The sequence below is a fragment of the Aythya fuligula genome, chromosome 1 (assembly GCF_009819795.1).
Source record: "Aythya fuligula isolate bAytFul2 chromosome 1, bAytFul2.pri, whole genome shotgun sequence".
NCBI lineage: Eukaryota > Metazoa > Chordata > Aves > Anseriformes > Anatidae > Aythya > Aythya fuligula.
This window is the reverse complement of record NC_045559.1, coordinates 22956523-22970483: the sequence shown is the minus strand read 5'-3', so window position 1 is coordinate 22970483 and position 13961 is coordinate 22956523. Positions and strand designations below refer to the sequence as shown.

At 38.1% G+C, this 13961-nt stretch overlaps 1 protein-coding gene across 1 annotated transcript in view; it reads right to left on the bottom strand.

Annotated features, from left to right (window-relative positions):
* The window catches only part of POT1 (protection of telomeres 1), a 73602-nt gene extending 59883 nt beyond the window's left edge, over positions 1-13719 (bottom strand). The window contains exons 1-3 of the mRNA XM_032205435.1: positions 13659-13719; positions 4689-4822; positions 1212-1284 (exon numbers count right to left, since the gene is read on the bottom strand). Coding sequence (XP_032061326.1) covers positions 1212-1284; positions 4689-4811 — 196 coding nt within the window. The 5' untranslated portion in view covers positions 4812-4822; positions 13659-13719. The remainder of the gene's footprint in view (positions 1-1211; positions 1285-4688; positions 4823-13658) is intronic.
* Between the last annotated feature and the right edge of the window lie 242 nt (positions 13720-13961).

The following is a 13961-nucleotide window of genomic DNA, read 5'->3' as shown; positions in this document are numbered from 1 at the left end:
TATTTTATATGGGTACATATTCTGCATCAGTGTACATTAAGCAGAAATGACACAAATTTCCACTTGAACAATTCAGTGCATAATATTAGAAAGGAAATATTAACTAGTCACATTTGATTTTTTTGCATTAACACAGAACTATAGAACTAGATTAAATAGAGATGATTCTGCAGGACATATGCATATCAAGTAAGTAGTCTTCCAGGAGGACCAAAGCAGAAATCAAGTTGTTATTTTAGAAGATTTTCCTAGCTGTTATTGTTACAGAATTGACACTAATGATTTAGATGTGCAAATTTATCTTTTTGATGCTCTGGAGAACATGCAGAAGCTCTCAGCCTTCTTGAACAGTCATTTGAAATTAACAAGACTCATAAAATTTTCCTTCTATCCTTGGGAACTCTGAAGCAGGGAAAATGCTTCCAGTCCCATCAACTTCATTCACCTCTGGTGACACTAATCACAAGCAGCACCACCAGGTAGGATCTGCGCCCCGTAACCTACACTTTGGTCATAATCACAGAATTTGTAGAATCAGGAAGGTTCAAAAGCAACAAGTGATAATTCCCTAACAAGTGTAAGGAAGGAGCTGAAAAGGAAGTTAAAAGAAATGGGAAGTCCAGCATTAATTTGGACTCCTGACTAATGACATCCTTCTGTTTCCTGATAGGAAGGAAAGATAAGCTTTGGACTTAAGGAGAGTTTTTTTTTAAACTACTATTTATTATATGATGAACAACTTAAGTCCTCCAACACTTGGAGGACTGAATGTGTCTACTGATATTTGAGTAATGAGCAGAAAATCTTTCTTTGAACCGCTTAGTTTAAAACAATACAATACATATATCTTACTGCTAACCGACATACAGATCTATATTAAGTGTACGCTGACATTGTATATGTTTCCTAGTCCTTCTTTATGATAAGCAGCTTAAAAATACTCTATTAAAGCTGTACACATAGTTAATGAATTTCCAAAACAGTATTTTAAAAGATTCTGCAACAAGAAGTCTACTGAAAAATACAGAGACCATATTGCTCACAGATAAGGTATAATTTTAAAATAATCCACTTGTGAGGGGAATTAACATTTCTAGACATTATTTCAAGTCTAAACATTTTCTGAACACAAAGCAGGTACTAGTGGTGTGATAGCATGATGTCAAAAAAAGTGTCGAGAAGGTCAGGAAAAAAAAAAGGCAAACAAGTACCTTGAAGAACAATCTTGAGAAAGTCTGTCCCATCTCCAAGTTTTGTTTGTGGGTAGGAAAGAATAACAACTCCCTAAAAAATAAAAATAAATGTATATACACAGATATATATGAACTAGGACTATATACCTATATGTTACTGAAACACTGATAACAGCTGAAATCTCTATGAGCTAAAAGAAGAAAAGGTAGAAATAAAATAAGAGCAAAATGGTAGCTAAAAGAAGAAAAGGTAGAAATAAAATAAGAGCATCTGAATTCTTACAAAAATAAATAAAACTTGGGGTATAAAGGAAATTGCATGCATTACATAGTATACGTCAAAACTACTTGCTACAAACTAGGTGGTAAGCTTAGACTGCACAATGAAATAATAGATATGGAGGTACCTTTTACTACTTACACTAACACAACAAAGGCTAAAATGGGTAGGGCAATCAAAATCTTAAAAGATAAAGCAATTCCTCAAAAATTACTGGCCAAAACTTACAACATAAATATAAAAACATAGTCGAGAGATAAAAGACACATATGAAGATAAATAATCTGTGGAAATAAAAAATGTACAGCTGGGATTATAAAACAGCATTACAAAGCCTGGAAACTGCAGCAATATAAAAATTCATCAATAGCATGCTCTAAAAGAGTCTAAGTTTCTATTAAACACATAAAATATCTTTTATTATACGTATGATACATATTAGTGTATTATTATAATAAAGTTCCAAGTTACACTGAAAGAAAATCACTGCAATTTTACGTAGGTTGACATCTCCTTGGAACAATTTTTGTTTATTTGCTTGTTTTCAGAAATGTGGCATCTCATCAGTAAAGCTTCTTCAATGTTAACAAAAATGTTAGTCTAATGTATTCCTACCTAGTAAGGCAGGTAAAAAACTGTCATTTTCATGGATAAAAACATAGAAGTTGGTTCAATAAACACAGGAATTTGAAAACTGAGTCTATGAGCCACTTAAGAGGAGAACTATAAAACAGTGCAGTAAAAATAAATAAATAAATAAATGGGCTCTTCTAAAGACACAGCAGGGGCAATCATCTATAAATGCACAAAAGCAACATTAAGAGGACAGTCGGGTAAATCACCGTGATGTTATAACACACACGTTCTTTAGGAAACTTGATTTAAATGTTAGTAAACACCTTTTAAACCAAATTAGGATAAAATATACAGCACTGAACTGCTATAGTAGATGTTTTTCAGAGCAAAATTAGTCCTACAACAACATATTAACAGAGAAGGAATACAAATAAAATTGAACAATTTATTTTTGTATAAAGAATTACTTAACATCCATAAATTCTCATTTTCCAACCTGAAGCATAATTTAATTTTATTACACCAAAAAACTTTTTTTTGTTGTTTGTTTTTTTTACTTCCAAGAAAACAGCAAAACTTCATTTAGACTAAAACAAAGGTCAAAAATCTATGACTACATGAATACAGTCCAAAGCATAACGCAATAACAGGAGGTGGCATCAGGTTCTGTCATGGCACAGCCTGACTGAGGATGTATGGACTTTTGTTGTGCTGTGTTCGCACAATTAATGGGGAACATAAATTTAAATTAAACTTTATATTCTTCAGAGGGATGCTAGAAACAAAAGAGCTTTCAGAAGAACGAAAGGAAAACACTTCATAAAATCATCCTCTGCCCTGTCTTCTTTCTCAACGCATGGCCTGACCTTTGGCAGCTCTGGAGTAACAGCATGCCACTACTAAGATAACCTAACATCAGTGCAGTCTAACATTTCCTTCAAGCTCGGTTTGTGGAACTGGATTCTCCAACATATTTAATGGTGCATTAGCCTAAGCTTTATCAGCTCTCCAGTTGTACTGGTTTTATGCCAAGCTGGTTTAGTCACCTACTAATCTATGTTGGCGGGAGCATGAAGTTTTCTTAATATAAGGCAAAATTCTGAGAAAGATTCTGTACACTTTATTTTTCAGCAATTAGCTATAAAATCACATGTATGCCACGTATGCTTTAAATCATAGTATGTTAATAATCATCCTGCTTTCCTACTGGAAACATTTGCTCTGGCAGAAACCTTTTCTAATTCAGAATCTGCTTCCGTTTGCTTCAGCATTTCCTTTGTGAACAAGAATCCCTGTTCTTCAGTGTCAGAGGGTACTTGCAGAAATAGCTCTTTAAAAGCAGAAAAGCCTATATGCCCTGCAGGTGCATGGGGACAGAAAGCTACACCCTGAGGAATAAAAACCCTGCTTATAAGCACCACTGGATTTTGATAATTCCATTTGTTCATTTACAAGACCTAAGGGGTCATTCTCCCTCATTTATGTCATCAAATCACCTCCTATCACACTCTAGCAGTCTACTTCCAAAAAGGGCAGATTTGCTCCTTTCTGCTTTACTTCTGGCATCTCCTTGACACCAGAACGAACCAGTCCAGAGAAGAAGAGCAGCTGAAAACTACCCTGGTAATACGGATAGTTTCCTGCCAGTTTATTTCTCTCAACTGAGTCATCACAGAGTTAGATAAGCACTAACACTGGAACTGGGAATATACAGGTGGGGAAGCAAAATGTTCTTTTTGGATGCAGAAATCACTTCTGTTCATACTTTTAAAACATTTGCATCATTTTTTAAGGATGCAAACCACCTAAGGTTTTCTCCAGAATTTCTTTTATTTTTAATAGTCAGAAAACAAGCCTGGGATGATGCCGATTTCTAGCCTCTTAAATGTGAGGGATGGTAAACAGGATTTTCAGCACCACGCATACAAAAAATTAAACAGGTTAAAAAAGAAAACCCTCAAGAATTGGCACTGTATTTTACAGAGCATATGTGGTTTAGGAATGAAAAAATATATTGCTGCATTACACTACTACACTAGGACTGTACTTTGAATATATACCGAAATATATTTGGAAGTCCTGGAGAATATATAATGTGCAGTTGATAATGATTTAAAAAAATGAACATATCTTGATGCATGTAGTTGCCAGAGATCTCTTTTCATAAAACTGGCTACTGAATTGCTTCATGCAAGAAAAAAAAAAAAACTGTTTCAAAATACATCACTGAGAAATCTGATCTTTAACAGGATGGTGATGCTTGTTACTATTTAAAAAATAAACAACCTTCCTCAAACCTTTAATTTTCAGCACAGTCTTCTGCATAAAGTATTTTTATATGGGTACATAAAAAATGAAAAATATATTTTTATATATATATTTCTTTGATATATGAAAACCTCTTATAAAATTTAAACCTGACCGTGCAAGAGGAAGGGGCAGAACTGCAGACCAATGGACTCAATAGCAACAATGCAACTAACTCCAATAGTGTCATAATTCCACGTTACTTAAAGCTATGCAACAAATGTACATAAACATATCGCACCAGTAAGTCACAAACTGAGTCAAAATACTTTGGCCCCTTGTCAATAAAGCAGGAATTATTTCAAAGCAAAATTTGTTTGTCAGTAAGTTACCTGGAAGTATTTGTTGGTATAATCCAAGCCTGCGTGCAAATGTTTTAAATCTTCCCTCTGCAAGTGGCTTGGTAATGGAGGCTCAGATTTTCCTTTAATGATCTTCAGCAGCTGAACAGGCATGGTTGCTTTATCTAAACAAAAATGAGAAACAGACTCCTGAAGCTACTCAGCTTGTTCAAACTACGAATTACTAGAAGATGCAATTTATTCTGAATTGGAAAATCTATTTCATAACACAAGAGTTTTATTGTACAAGACTAAAAATCTTCAGAGGGATTGGCCCCATCTCTCAGTACAATGAACATCAGGAAGAAAGAACATAACATTTGCTTGGTGATAGACCTCCACTGTAACTTTTTTATTTGGAAAACATTTCATTGTGCTGGAAATGGCAACAAAATAATACTTTATACATGATTAAAAACTGGTGAATGTAAAAGATAAACAGAATGAATGCTTTATGCACAGAAATACACATTAGAAAACAAAGATGGAGTTTGAATGGCAATGCCAAAGCAGAATCTTGTTGCCAAGTGAAAAGCAGAAGTGCAACTACAGCTGGATCAGCAACAGTACATCAGCAATTTGGAGAAGAAGATGCACAGGAGACGCATTATGTTTGCATGACTGATTTTCAAAGCAGTTTGTGCAACTGGCAAGATTTCCTTGTCCCTCAACCCCCTCCCAAAATTAAAACAAACAAATGAACAAACACCCCAGAAGATTTAAGATCAGAAAATAGCTAAGTCATCACACGTTAACTGACTATGCTTACCAAGCTCTTTATTGTAAGCACAGAAGACCACCAAAAGAAATAAAAGGTCCTTATAAAAATGGGGAGCTGTTCATGACAGCCACACACACAGCAGATCCCTCAGCTGATGGCTCCTATCTATGTTGCTGCCTAAATCACAGATAGGCTGCCTCGACAGCTATTACCTATGCTGACTCCAACACGTGGAGCAATGATCAGTGGCATTAATTGTATCAGCCTCCTCAGGTCTCCAAAATCACACCTGGTGCTCTTGGAAGGCACCAGCAACACGTGGGATAACACTTCCTAAGGGAAGAATATAGTCAAAGCAGTCATGTAAGCCAACTTCCATACCTTCTGAAATAAGACTTACATTAAAAACTTCTACCTTGTATGTGGCTTATCATATATTAATCTTCATTATAAAGAGACCCTTTCCACAGCACAGGTTGTAGCTAAACAGTCACTGCATTCTGTATAATACACGTTGACTGCTTCAAAATGAGGTATCTGTTCAACCTAAGGTAAATGTAATATGCTTATGTAGACTTTACTTGATACATTGAACAACATTTTCTAAAGAAAAAAATAGTAAGAAAATAAGATCGGCCTCTACAAATGCTAAACACTGCACCGTTAAAAATAAAGCTGGGAAATGTATGACTTCAGCTTCTATTGTTTGTCCTCACTGTGCCTTAAGTCGATGAAACAAATTATTGGTGATGTTATTGTTATGATAATAAGAACGGGAGAGAGGGAGAAGAGCAAAGTTACACATAAAAAAAAATACAAACATGATATAGCAGTAAGTAGTTTTTGCTACTTTTTATTGCTCATTATTTGGTCATCTCATTCTTTTTGACTTAGTGTATTTGTTGGTTTTGTTGTTGTTGTTTTTTTCCTGTTGTAAATTTTCTGTTTAAAGTGTTATCTGTAGAAAAGTCACAGCACTTTCAATCTTCAATTTTCAGTAAGTTTTAATAAGCTACGTAACAATACTTTCTATTTCTAAAAAACCCATTTGGCAAGATTATAGTCATAGTCCTTATTTCAGACAGTTTTAGCAATCTCTATATGACAGTGAAAAACATACAAAAAAATATTAAGTATTTCCTACTCTGGAAGGAACACAAAACCTGGTGTGCTACTAAATAAAAGCTTAAAATACGTTCTCATTTCAGTTCAGAAGTGCTTATTCAATGCTAAGCAGACTGAATTCTTACAGAGTGCTCCCTTACAATGAAATGGAAATGGGAAGCCATTGCCCAAACCATTCCTAACATTTCCTGAGGGGAAAGACCAGTAGGTGGTAAATTATAAACATAAGCCCATGAAAATAGGAGCAGACACTCAGAAATACTACAGATATTTTTTAAAACAAACAAACAAACAAAAAACAGGTTCTTCACCTTACTGCCACGCCAGTACCCAAAGCCATCCTATTCCATGTACTATTTCTCTATTACTGAACAGCTCCTTCTTCTTCCTGCTGAAACTCTCTAGCAGCCTTATTCTTGTCTAACAGACAATTTGTAAAACAGCAGTTAACCCTCCACTAGCAACATTAGCTTTTCTGCTAACATTTAAGAAAGCAATAATAACAAAACAGCCTCTGGTTTCTTCTGCTTTCCTATTGCATCTAGGAAACTAAGTATGCATTTAAACACAAAACACATCGTAGAGAGTCTGGTAACTATGGTATCTCATGGGAAAAACACTAGTGCCTGACTTCAGTGTCTAGTCTAAATTTGTAGCTTAGACTTTGAAAACCAGTCCCACATCTACTTCAGATAACTAAGCATCCACTTGAAATCCCGAGACTCAGTAACAGGAGAGTAACAAGGCCACAGTGCCATGCATCTCCCTGGCACACAATATATAATCCCCTACTTTGCAACAAATGTCAGCCAGCAACTTCTTCCTCTGTAGCTTCCTCCCCAGTGCCCACAAAACAAGAAGGCTTTGTATCACTCAGAAGATGACAACAGGAGCTCATTCCAAGGCTGCCAGGTACAGCACCAGATTCAGGTTTCAGTTCCTACTTGAGCTAAAGGAGGGGCAAAACCCAGGTGCAAAGATGCATATGCTCTGCCCTCTCTGTAGACTGCTTTAACTACAGAGCTACGAGGGTTTACGTGTCCTGTGCAACATCTCTGATGCCTTTGTCTTGGTTCATGTTTGAAAACACAGATAATGTCATCATTACCTGGCTAGGATTTCAAGCCTCTAATGAAAACAGCAACTAAAACTCTTAAAAAGCTTTCCAGTCAAAAGTATCTACTTCACACTACGTTCTGGCAGCCTGAGAGGCCAATCCATTTCACCTGAAAACAGTCAACTTCAAAGTTAATCAGCGATGTTGCTCTTCATCAAGCAACATCAGAATGAGCTAGGGAGACGTACAACATAACAAATTAGCACTTCTTAAATTTCTCTCTGTTACGGTACTTGAACAATTACATAGATGTTTCTGTGTTGTTGCTGTTGTTGTTTTCCCAGAGACATATAAAAGCAAGATGTATTTTGTTATAATTCAAAGACCACTGTTAAATCAAAATAAATAAAGGTATTCAGGTTTAAAAACTCGACTCTTTCTGATGGCTACCCTTAAATTCTACGGCCCCCTTACTTTCCTTTAAAAAAAAAAATCCTTTACCATTTATTTCAATTGAATGAATATTCTGCACGTGTCTTCAAAATTACAAAGGAAAATTTCTGAAAAGGAGACGTATGCAAGTTGATGCAGTGGTACATGCCCGTATTATTTACACTACTTAACAAATTACCTAATTGTGGGAGTATATATGTAAATAACATCCAAGTAGAAAACAAGTTGTGTAGATTTTTTTTTTTTCTTTTTCCAGATCTTGAATTTCTATACATATATAAATAAGGTCATGTATTTTAACAGCTAAACACCGAAGTTCCCAGATTTTTGTTCTCTGCAATTAAAACACAAAGGCGTGGGTGTGTATGTACACACACACTGCAGCTCCAAGAGCTACAAAAGCAAGTTTTCAAAACAGAAGTGATGCAAGCCCTGGCTTCCAAAATCTAGGTGCAAATATCTTTAGTGCTGTCCTTGGCACTCAGAGCTGTTGTGAATAGCAGCTAAGTGAAGATAAGTCTGTCGAGTATCTCTGTTGCTCTGAAAAGGCTGTCTGCGTAACACTGACAGGAATCACTCCAATTTGAATCTGCTGCTCAAGAATCCTGTAAGTGGCATAAACAGAGCTTCTCATAAGGAAGGGGGCGAGGAGGCTGTAAGAAAGGTAGACAGCATCACAGGACACTCTCAACAGCAGAAAAACGGGATGGCAGCAAAACATACTCACACAGGAAAGTAGGCAGTGAACTTGTGAGAAACACTCCGTAGCCAATAACTTAGGCTCAGGCAAGGCTCTCAGTGAAGTAGTAATTTGTGATTGCAGTGGTGGGCGCCCCGCAAGCAAGAGAGCGCGCCCACTAATTCCAAAACATAGTTTATATACTTTTTGATGACAGGACCCTCCCATGTTTCCCCATTGAGTGGGTAATCCAGGTTCACAATCTACCTGATGCTTCACAGACAATGCACGGCCTGCCTGTAAAATTTCAAATTTCGTTTGACATTTTTACTGTTTAAAGTGGTAATGTTTATTCACTTATCTGACTTGACACCGTGATTTTCACCTAATTGCTTTAAGTAGTCTGGTTGTCTGCATTTTACAAGGTCACCTGCTAAACTTTCTTATCACTGTAAGCATATCTCAATACCACATTCCTTTCCTCTAAACAAGGTAACTCTGCAAAAACAACATTTCTGTTCCCACAAACTGAAAACACCTATTGCCTTCCGATAGCTAAAAATGACAAAAATACAGAGATAGAGCGACCAAAAAGCTTAATAATTTTAATAATCAGAGAGCTATACAAAAGCTTACACCTTGTAAACAAACCCAGAAAAAGTGCTATCTATCATTTTTTAAGCAAGTGGAAAGTAACTGAAGATAGCTATGGGTTCAACATTCACGTGCTGCTCTGCTCTATAATTGATTTTCTACCTACTAATTTTCTAGACTTTATATTTCTGACAGGGGAGCAGTCTACTCTGCTACTACAGCCCACTAGTTCCATCTTAATCATCTAGGGAACATTAACATGCATTCCAAAAGCATAGAAAAAATAACATGGTACACCAGAAAACGATTGCCTGATAGAAGCAGCTTTGAACAAAGGTTAGCCTTCAACAAAAATAAACAGTTACTCTAGAAATTTGTTCTTCTGGAATGAGGGCATATTCCACCAAAATACTGCAAGCACAGCACGCCTTTATGTTGAGGTCCAGAAAGAAGGCAAAGAGATTCTTATATTTTAATGTGATTAATAATAATGTCAAGAAGGACTTTAACTCATTCTTCTCACTTGCAACCTAAGACTGTAAAGATCTAAAACCTGAATTATGGAGCTAAGAAATTGGTGTACAACAAAAGCTGTCAGGTTCAGTAAGAAATCAGTAAGAAATTAATTAGTTTTTCCTTTTAGTTGCAGCACACCCCAAAAACAAGCTTAAAATTAAAAATATATATATATAAAAATTACTGGATCTTCATTGAATCCTAGGGACTCTCCTTGCTCAAAAAGAATTGTACAAAAGAATTCAGCAACAGAACTGAAAACTCTCAAATTATCTGTATCACTGCTTAATGCGCGTTGAAAATCATTAAAACACCACAAGCTGCAGCTACAATTGTAGTTAATACCATACAAACACCAACAATACGAAACTGCTGACCTGAACGCCAGCACAACATGAGTGAGACACAGAAACAACAGAAAATTAAGAATTTTTTTTTTCTAAGAAAGGCACATAAGAACTGCAAATTGTTCTTACAATCAAGTTAATTCATCACTGTTTCTCCCCTTCTTTCACACCTCTTTAAGCAACATGAAATAGCAAATTTTAGACCGTAATTAGGATAATATAGGGGTAGAAAGTTGCTACAAGTTTTCAGCACAAAAAGCTGTAGGTCACAAGCTTAGTACACAAAAATGTTCTCATCCCCTGTCAATGTTAAATTAAAGGTACCAACATGCCTTAATAGTTGAAAGCCCCAGGGAACATTCTACCGCTGCAAAACATCTTATTAGCAGTGACGGACAGGTCAAGTCAACCTGTTACAAGCAGGAATCACTCCACGTACATTCTGGATATACAAGCTGCTTAATTCTTTTGTACAATTCTTTTTGAGCAAGGAGAATCCTTAGGATTCAATGAAGATCAACTAAATTTTCACAGATGATAGCAAGTCAGAAATAACAGTTCACTAGTAATGGAATGATGACCCACTGACCTCATATCTCTAAGTAAATACAAGGAACACATAATGTAACAAGTAACATAAAGAAAATAGCACAAAGACAGTCACAGTTAATGTCCTGTTTTCTTCACCCCAGATCAAGAGAAACAAGCATTTCCTGGAAGAGAAGACAAAGTGATCACAAAACAAGACTTCTTCCCATTGCATTTATTTGCTCAATTGGTCCAACATACTTGTCTTTCATGTCTAGTTCTCTGAAATACCACAATTCTGTTATTCCCTCCAAAAAGGGAATCAGAACACATACTTAAACAAACAGAGAAACCAAGCCCCTAATAGGATCCTAAATTGTAAATAATATGATTTTTAGCCAATCTTTATCACTTTTTCTTCATACTGACAAGTCATAAACCATAGAATATGTTGAGCTGGAAGGGACCTCAAAGGATCATTGAGTCCAACTCCTGACTCCACACAGGACCACCCAGAAGTCAGGTCTGAGAGCACTGTCTGAACGCTCCTTGAACTCCAGCAACTCGGTGCTGTGCCCACTGCACTGGGCAGCCTGTCCCAGTGCCCGACCACCCTCTGGGTGCAGAACCTTTCCCTAACCCCCAGCCTGACCCTCCCCTGTCCCAGCTCCATGCCGTTCCCTCAGGTCCTGTCGCTGTCCCCAGAGAGCAGAGCTCAGCGCCTGCCCCTCCGCTCCCCTCGTGAGGGAGCTGCAGGCCGCCATGAGGCCTCCCCTCAGCCTGCTCTGCTCTGGGCTGAACAAACCAAGGGACCTCAGCTGCTCCTCATACATCTTACCCTCTAGGCCTTTCACCATCTTCATAGCCCTCCTTTGGAGGCTATCCAATAGTTTTATGTCCTTCTTATACTGTGGCACCCAACCATATACATAGTGCTGGAGGTGAGGCCACACAGTGCAGAGCAGAGCAGGACAATCCCTTCCCTCGCCCGGCTGGCAGTGCTGGGCCTGATGTGCCCCAGGGTATGTCTGTTCCTCCTGGCTGCCAGGGCACACTCATGGATCAATTTCAACTTTGGAGTCAACAGCTCCTCCCAATTTAGTATCACCTGCAAACTTACTTAGTGTACTTTCAAGTACCTCCAGTACAAAATTCAGAATATAAATGCCATACTAGAGACAATACAACTACACCCTGAACACTACAAGTCTGAAGAATTAAATTGCCATTAATCCTGAAAAGAACAAGATTGAAAATTAAATACATTAATATTCTCCATCTTGACTCCAGAATTAACTTCCTGAAGGAGGAAATTGAAGTTGGATCTGTTTTACTATACCTAATAGTATATCAATCCAGTGCAGCGGATAGAAGACAATTACTATTTTTCCTGGATTACACAGATACACCCAATATTTAACCTTTGTTCAAGCCAAACATATGCACTACTGGCTCCTAACTTCGGCTATCGCTACAACTTAGGGATTGTTCCTGTGTACCCTCCTCAAGTACACAATTTTTCTTTCAGAACTAGTAAGAGATCAGTTCTGGAGCAGAAAAAAAGAAATCCCAAGAAGCAAGAGGTGACTTAGAAAGATTATTTCTTTCTCTATAACCAAGAAATATTTCACTGACATATGAAAATGCCATAAAGAGAATTAATGTTTTGGGATAAGGAAGCTGCAGCAAATGCATGATGAGATTTGTTATTTATTAAAGCAGATGCTACTTGCAGTGAGCTACTGGAAGTCATTCCCCAAATCAGAGAATAAACACATGGTTGTGCAGATCTGTGGAGGAAATCTCACCAAAAAGTCATAAAGAATGAAGGAACAACCATGAACACCAGGATCTAATTGATGTGGTCAGTTAAAATGCCGCTGTAAGCACTCAAAAAGACAAAAATATGTAGCTTGGACATTTTTTTAACACAGTCTAGTAACTTGTAATGTCATTGAGCATTCCTTGAGGGAAAAAATACAACAGCTAACTAAAACAAAAGGAAAAACAAGTCAGAAGTGTGACACACTTTATCCCCTTGACCATCAGACTTCAGCTTGATGCTGGTACAGGTTTTCAGGTGCAAGTCTCTGGAAATAAGTCCTAGGCCATTTTTACTCAAACAGAGCTGGTATTTGCCATCACTAGCACAAAACTAGAGTTCTTAAAAATAAACAAACACCAACTCCTTTACTTTATTCACTTCAGATTACAAAGTACCAACCAGATTGTTTAAAAATAGTAATGAACAAATTCAACCTGAGGAAAATGGATTGTTATGCTGCCTTTTACCTAAAAACACTGCAGCTCTAGAAAGCAGCCACCAGCTGCAATATGAACAGAGCTTAAGACAACAGGGCAGCAGGTCTATTCCTTATGTGACCTGTAACTATTTCAGAGGCCATCCAGCAAGTGCAAGAAGCCAGGATGTTTAAAAGCAAGAACTTAGTGTTAGATTAGATGTGTTATGAAGTGAAACTTTGTTTTCTATGTACTTTGTGTGTAAGAAGTTTAAGTAGAACTAGGAGAAGATAAAACAGAATATATTTACTGTATATAGGGCATATATATAACAGTGTATATATATATATATATGTATACACAGTACATGTGTGTGTATATGTATATATATATATATTTGTATATGTATATATATATATATATATATGTGTGTATATGTATATACACACACACTGTGAAGCCCTAAAGCATTAGGTTTGCCAAAGCGGGGGCTGAATTCCCGCAGGAGAGACAGGGAGCGGGTATGTAGGGAGGGAAGCTGCGCACGGTGCCGGCCGGTGCCGCACCGGGCAGCGGAGCGGCAGCGGAGCCGCAGCGGAGCCGCAGCGGAGCCGCAGCGGAGCCCCCGCGGAGCCCTCCTGGCGCCGCCCGCCGCCCTCCCCTTGCTCCCGCGGAGCCCCGCTCCGCGCCCCTCCCGTACCTCCTCGCCGGCGCGGCGCGCCACCGTCCGCCGCTAACACTTCCGCCCGGCTTTCTCGACTGCTGGCACTGAGCGCATGCCTAGAGCATCGCGCATGCGCACTGGTAGCGCTGAGTGGAAGTGCGAGCATGCGCTATGTGCAGGAGTGAAGGCGTTGCCCTCAGCTGGTGCCCGCGAGGGGGCGGGTAGGGCGGGAAGGTTGGCGGGGGGTTTGATCTTTCTCCATGGTAAGGGAGCTGAGTTGGCTCCTCCCTTCTGCCTCCTCACCGGGCGGGCCTGCGCGTCCACCCATTGTCCTTCTGT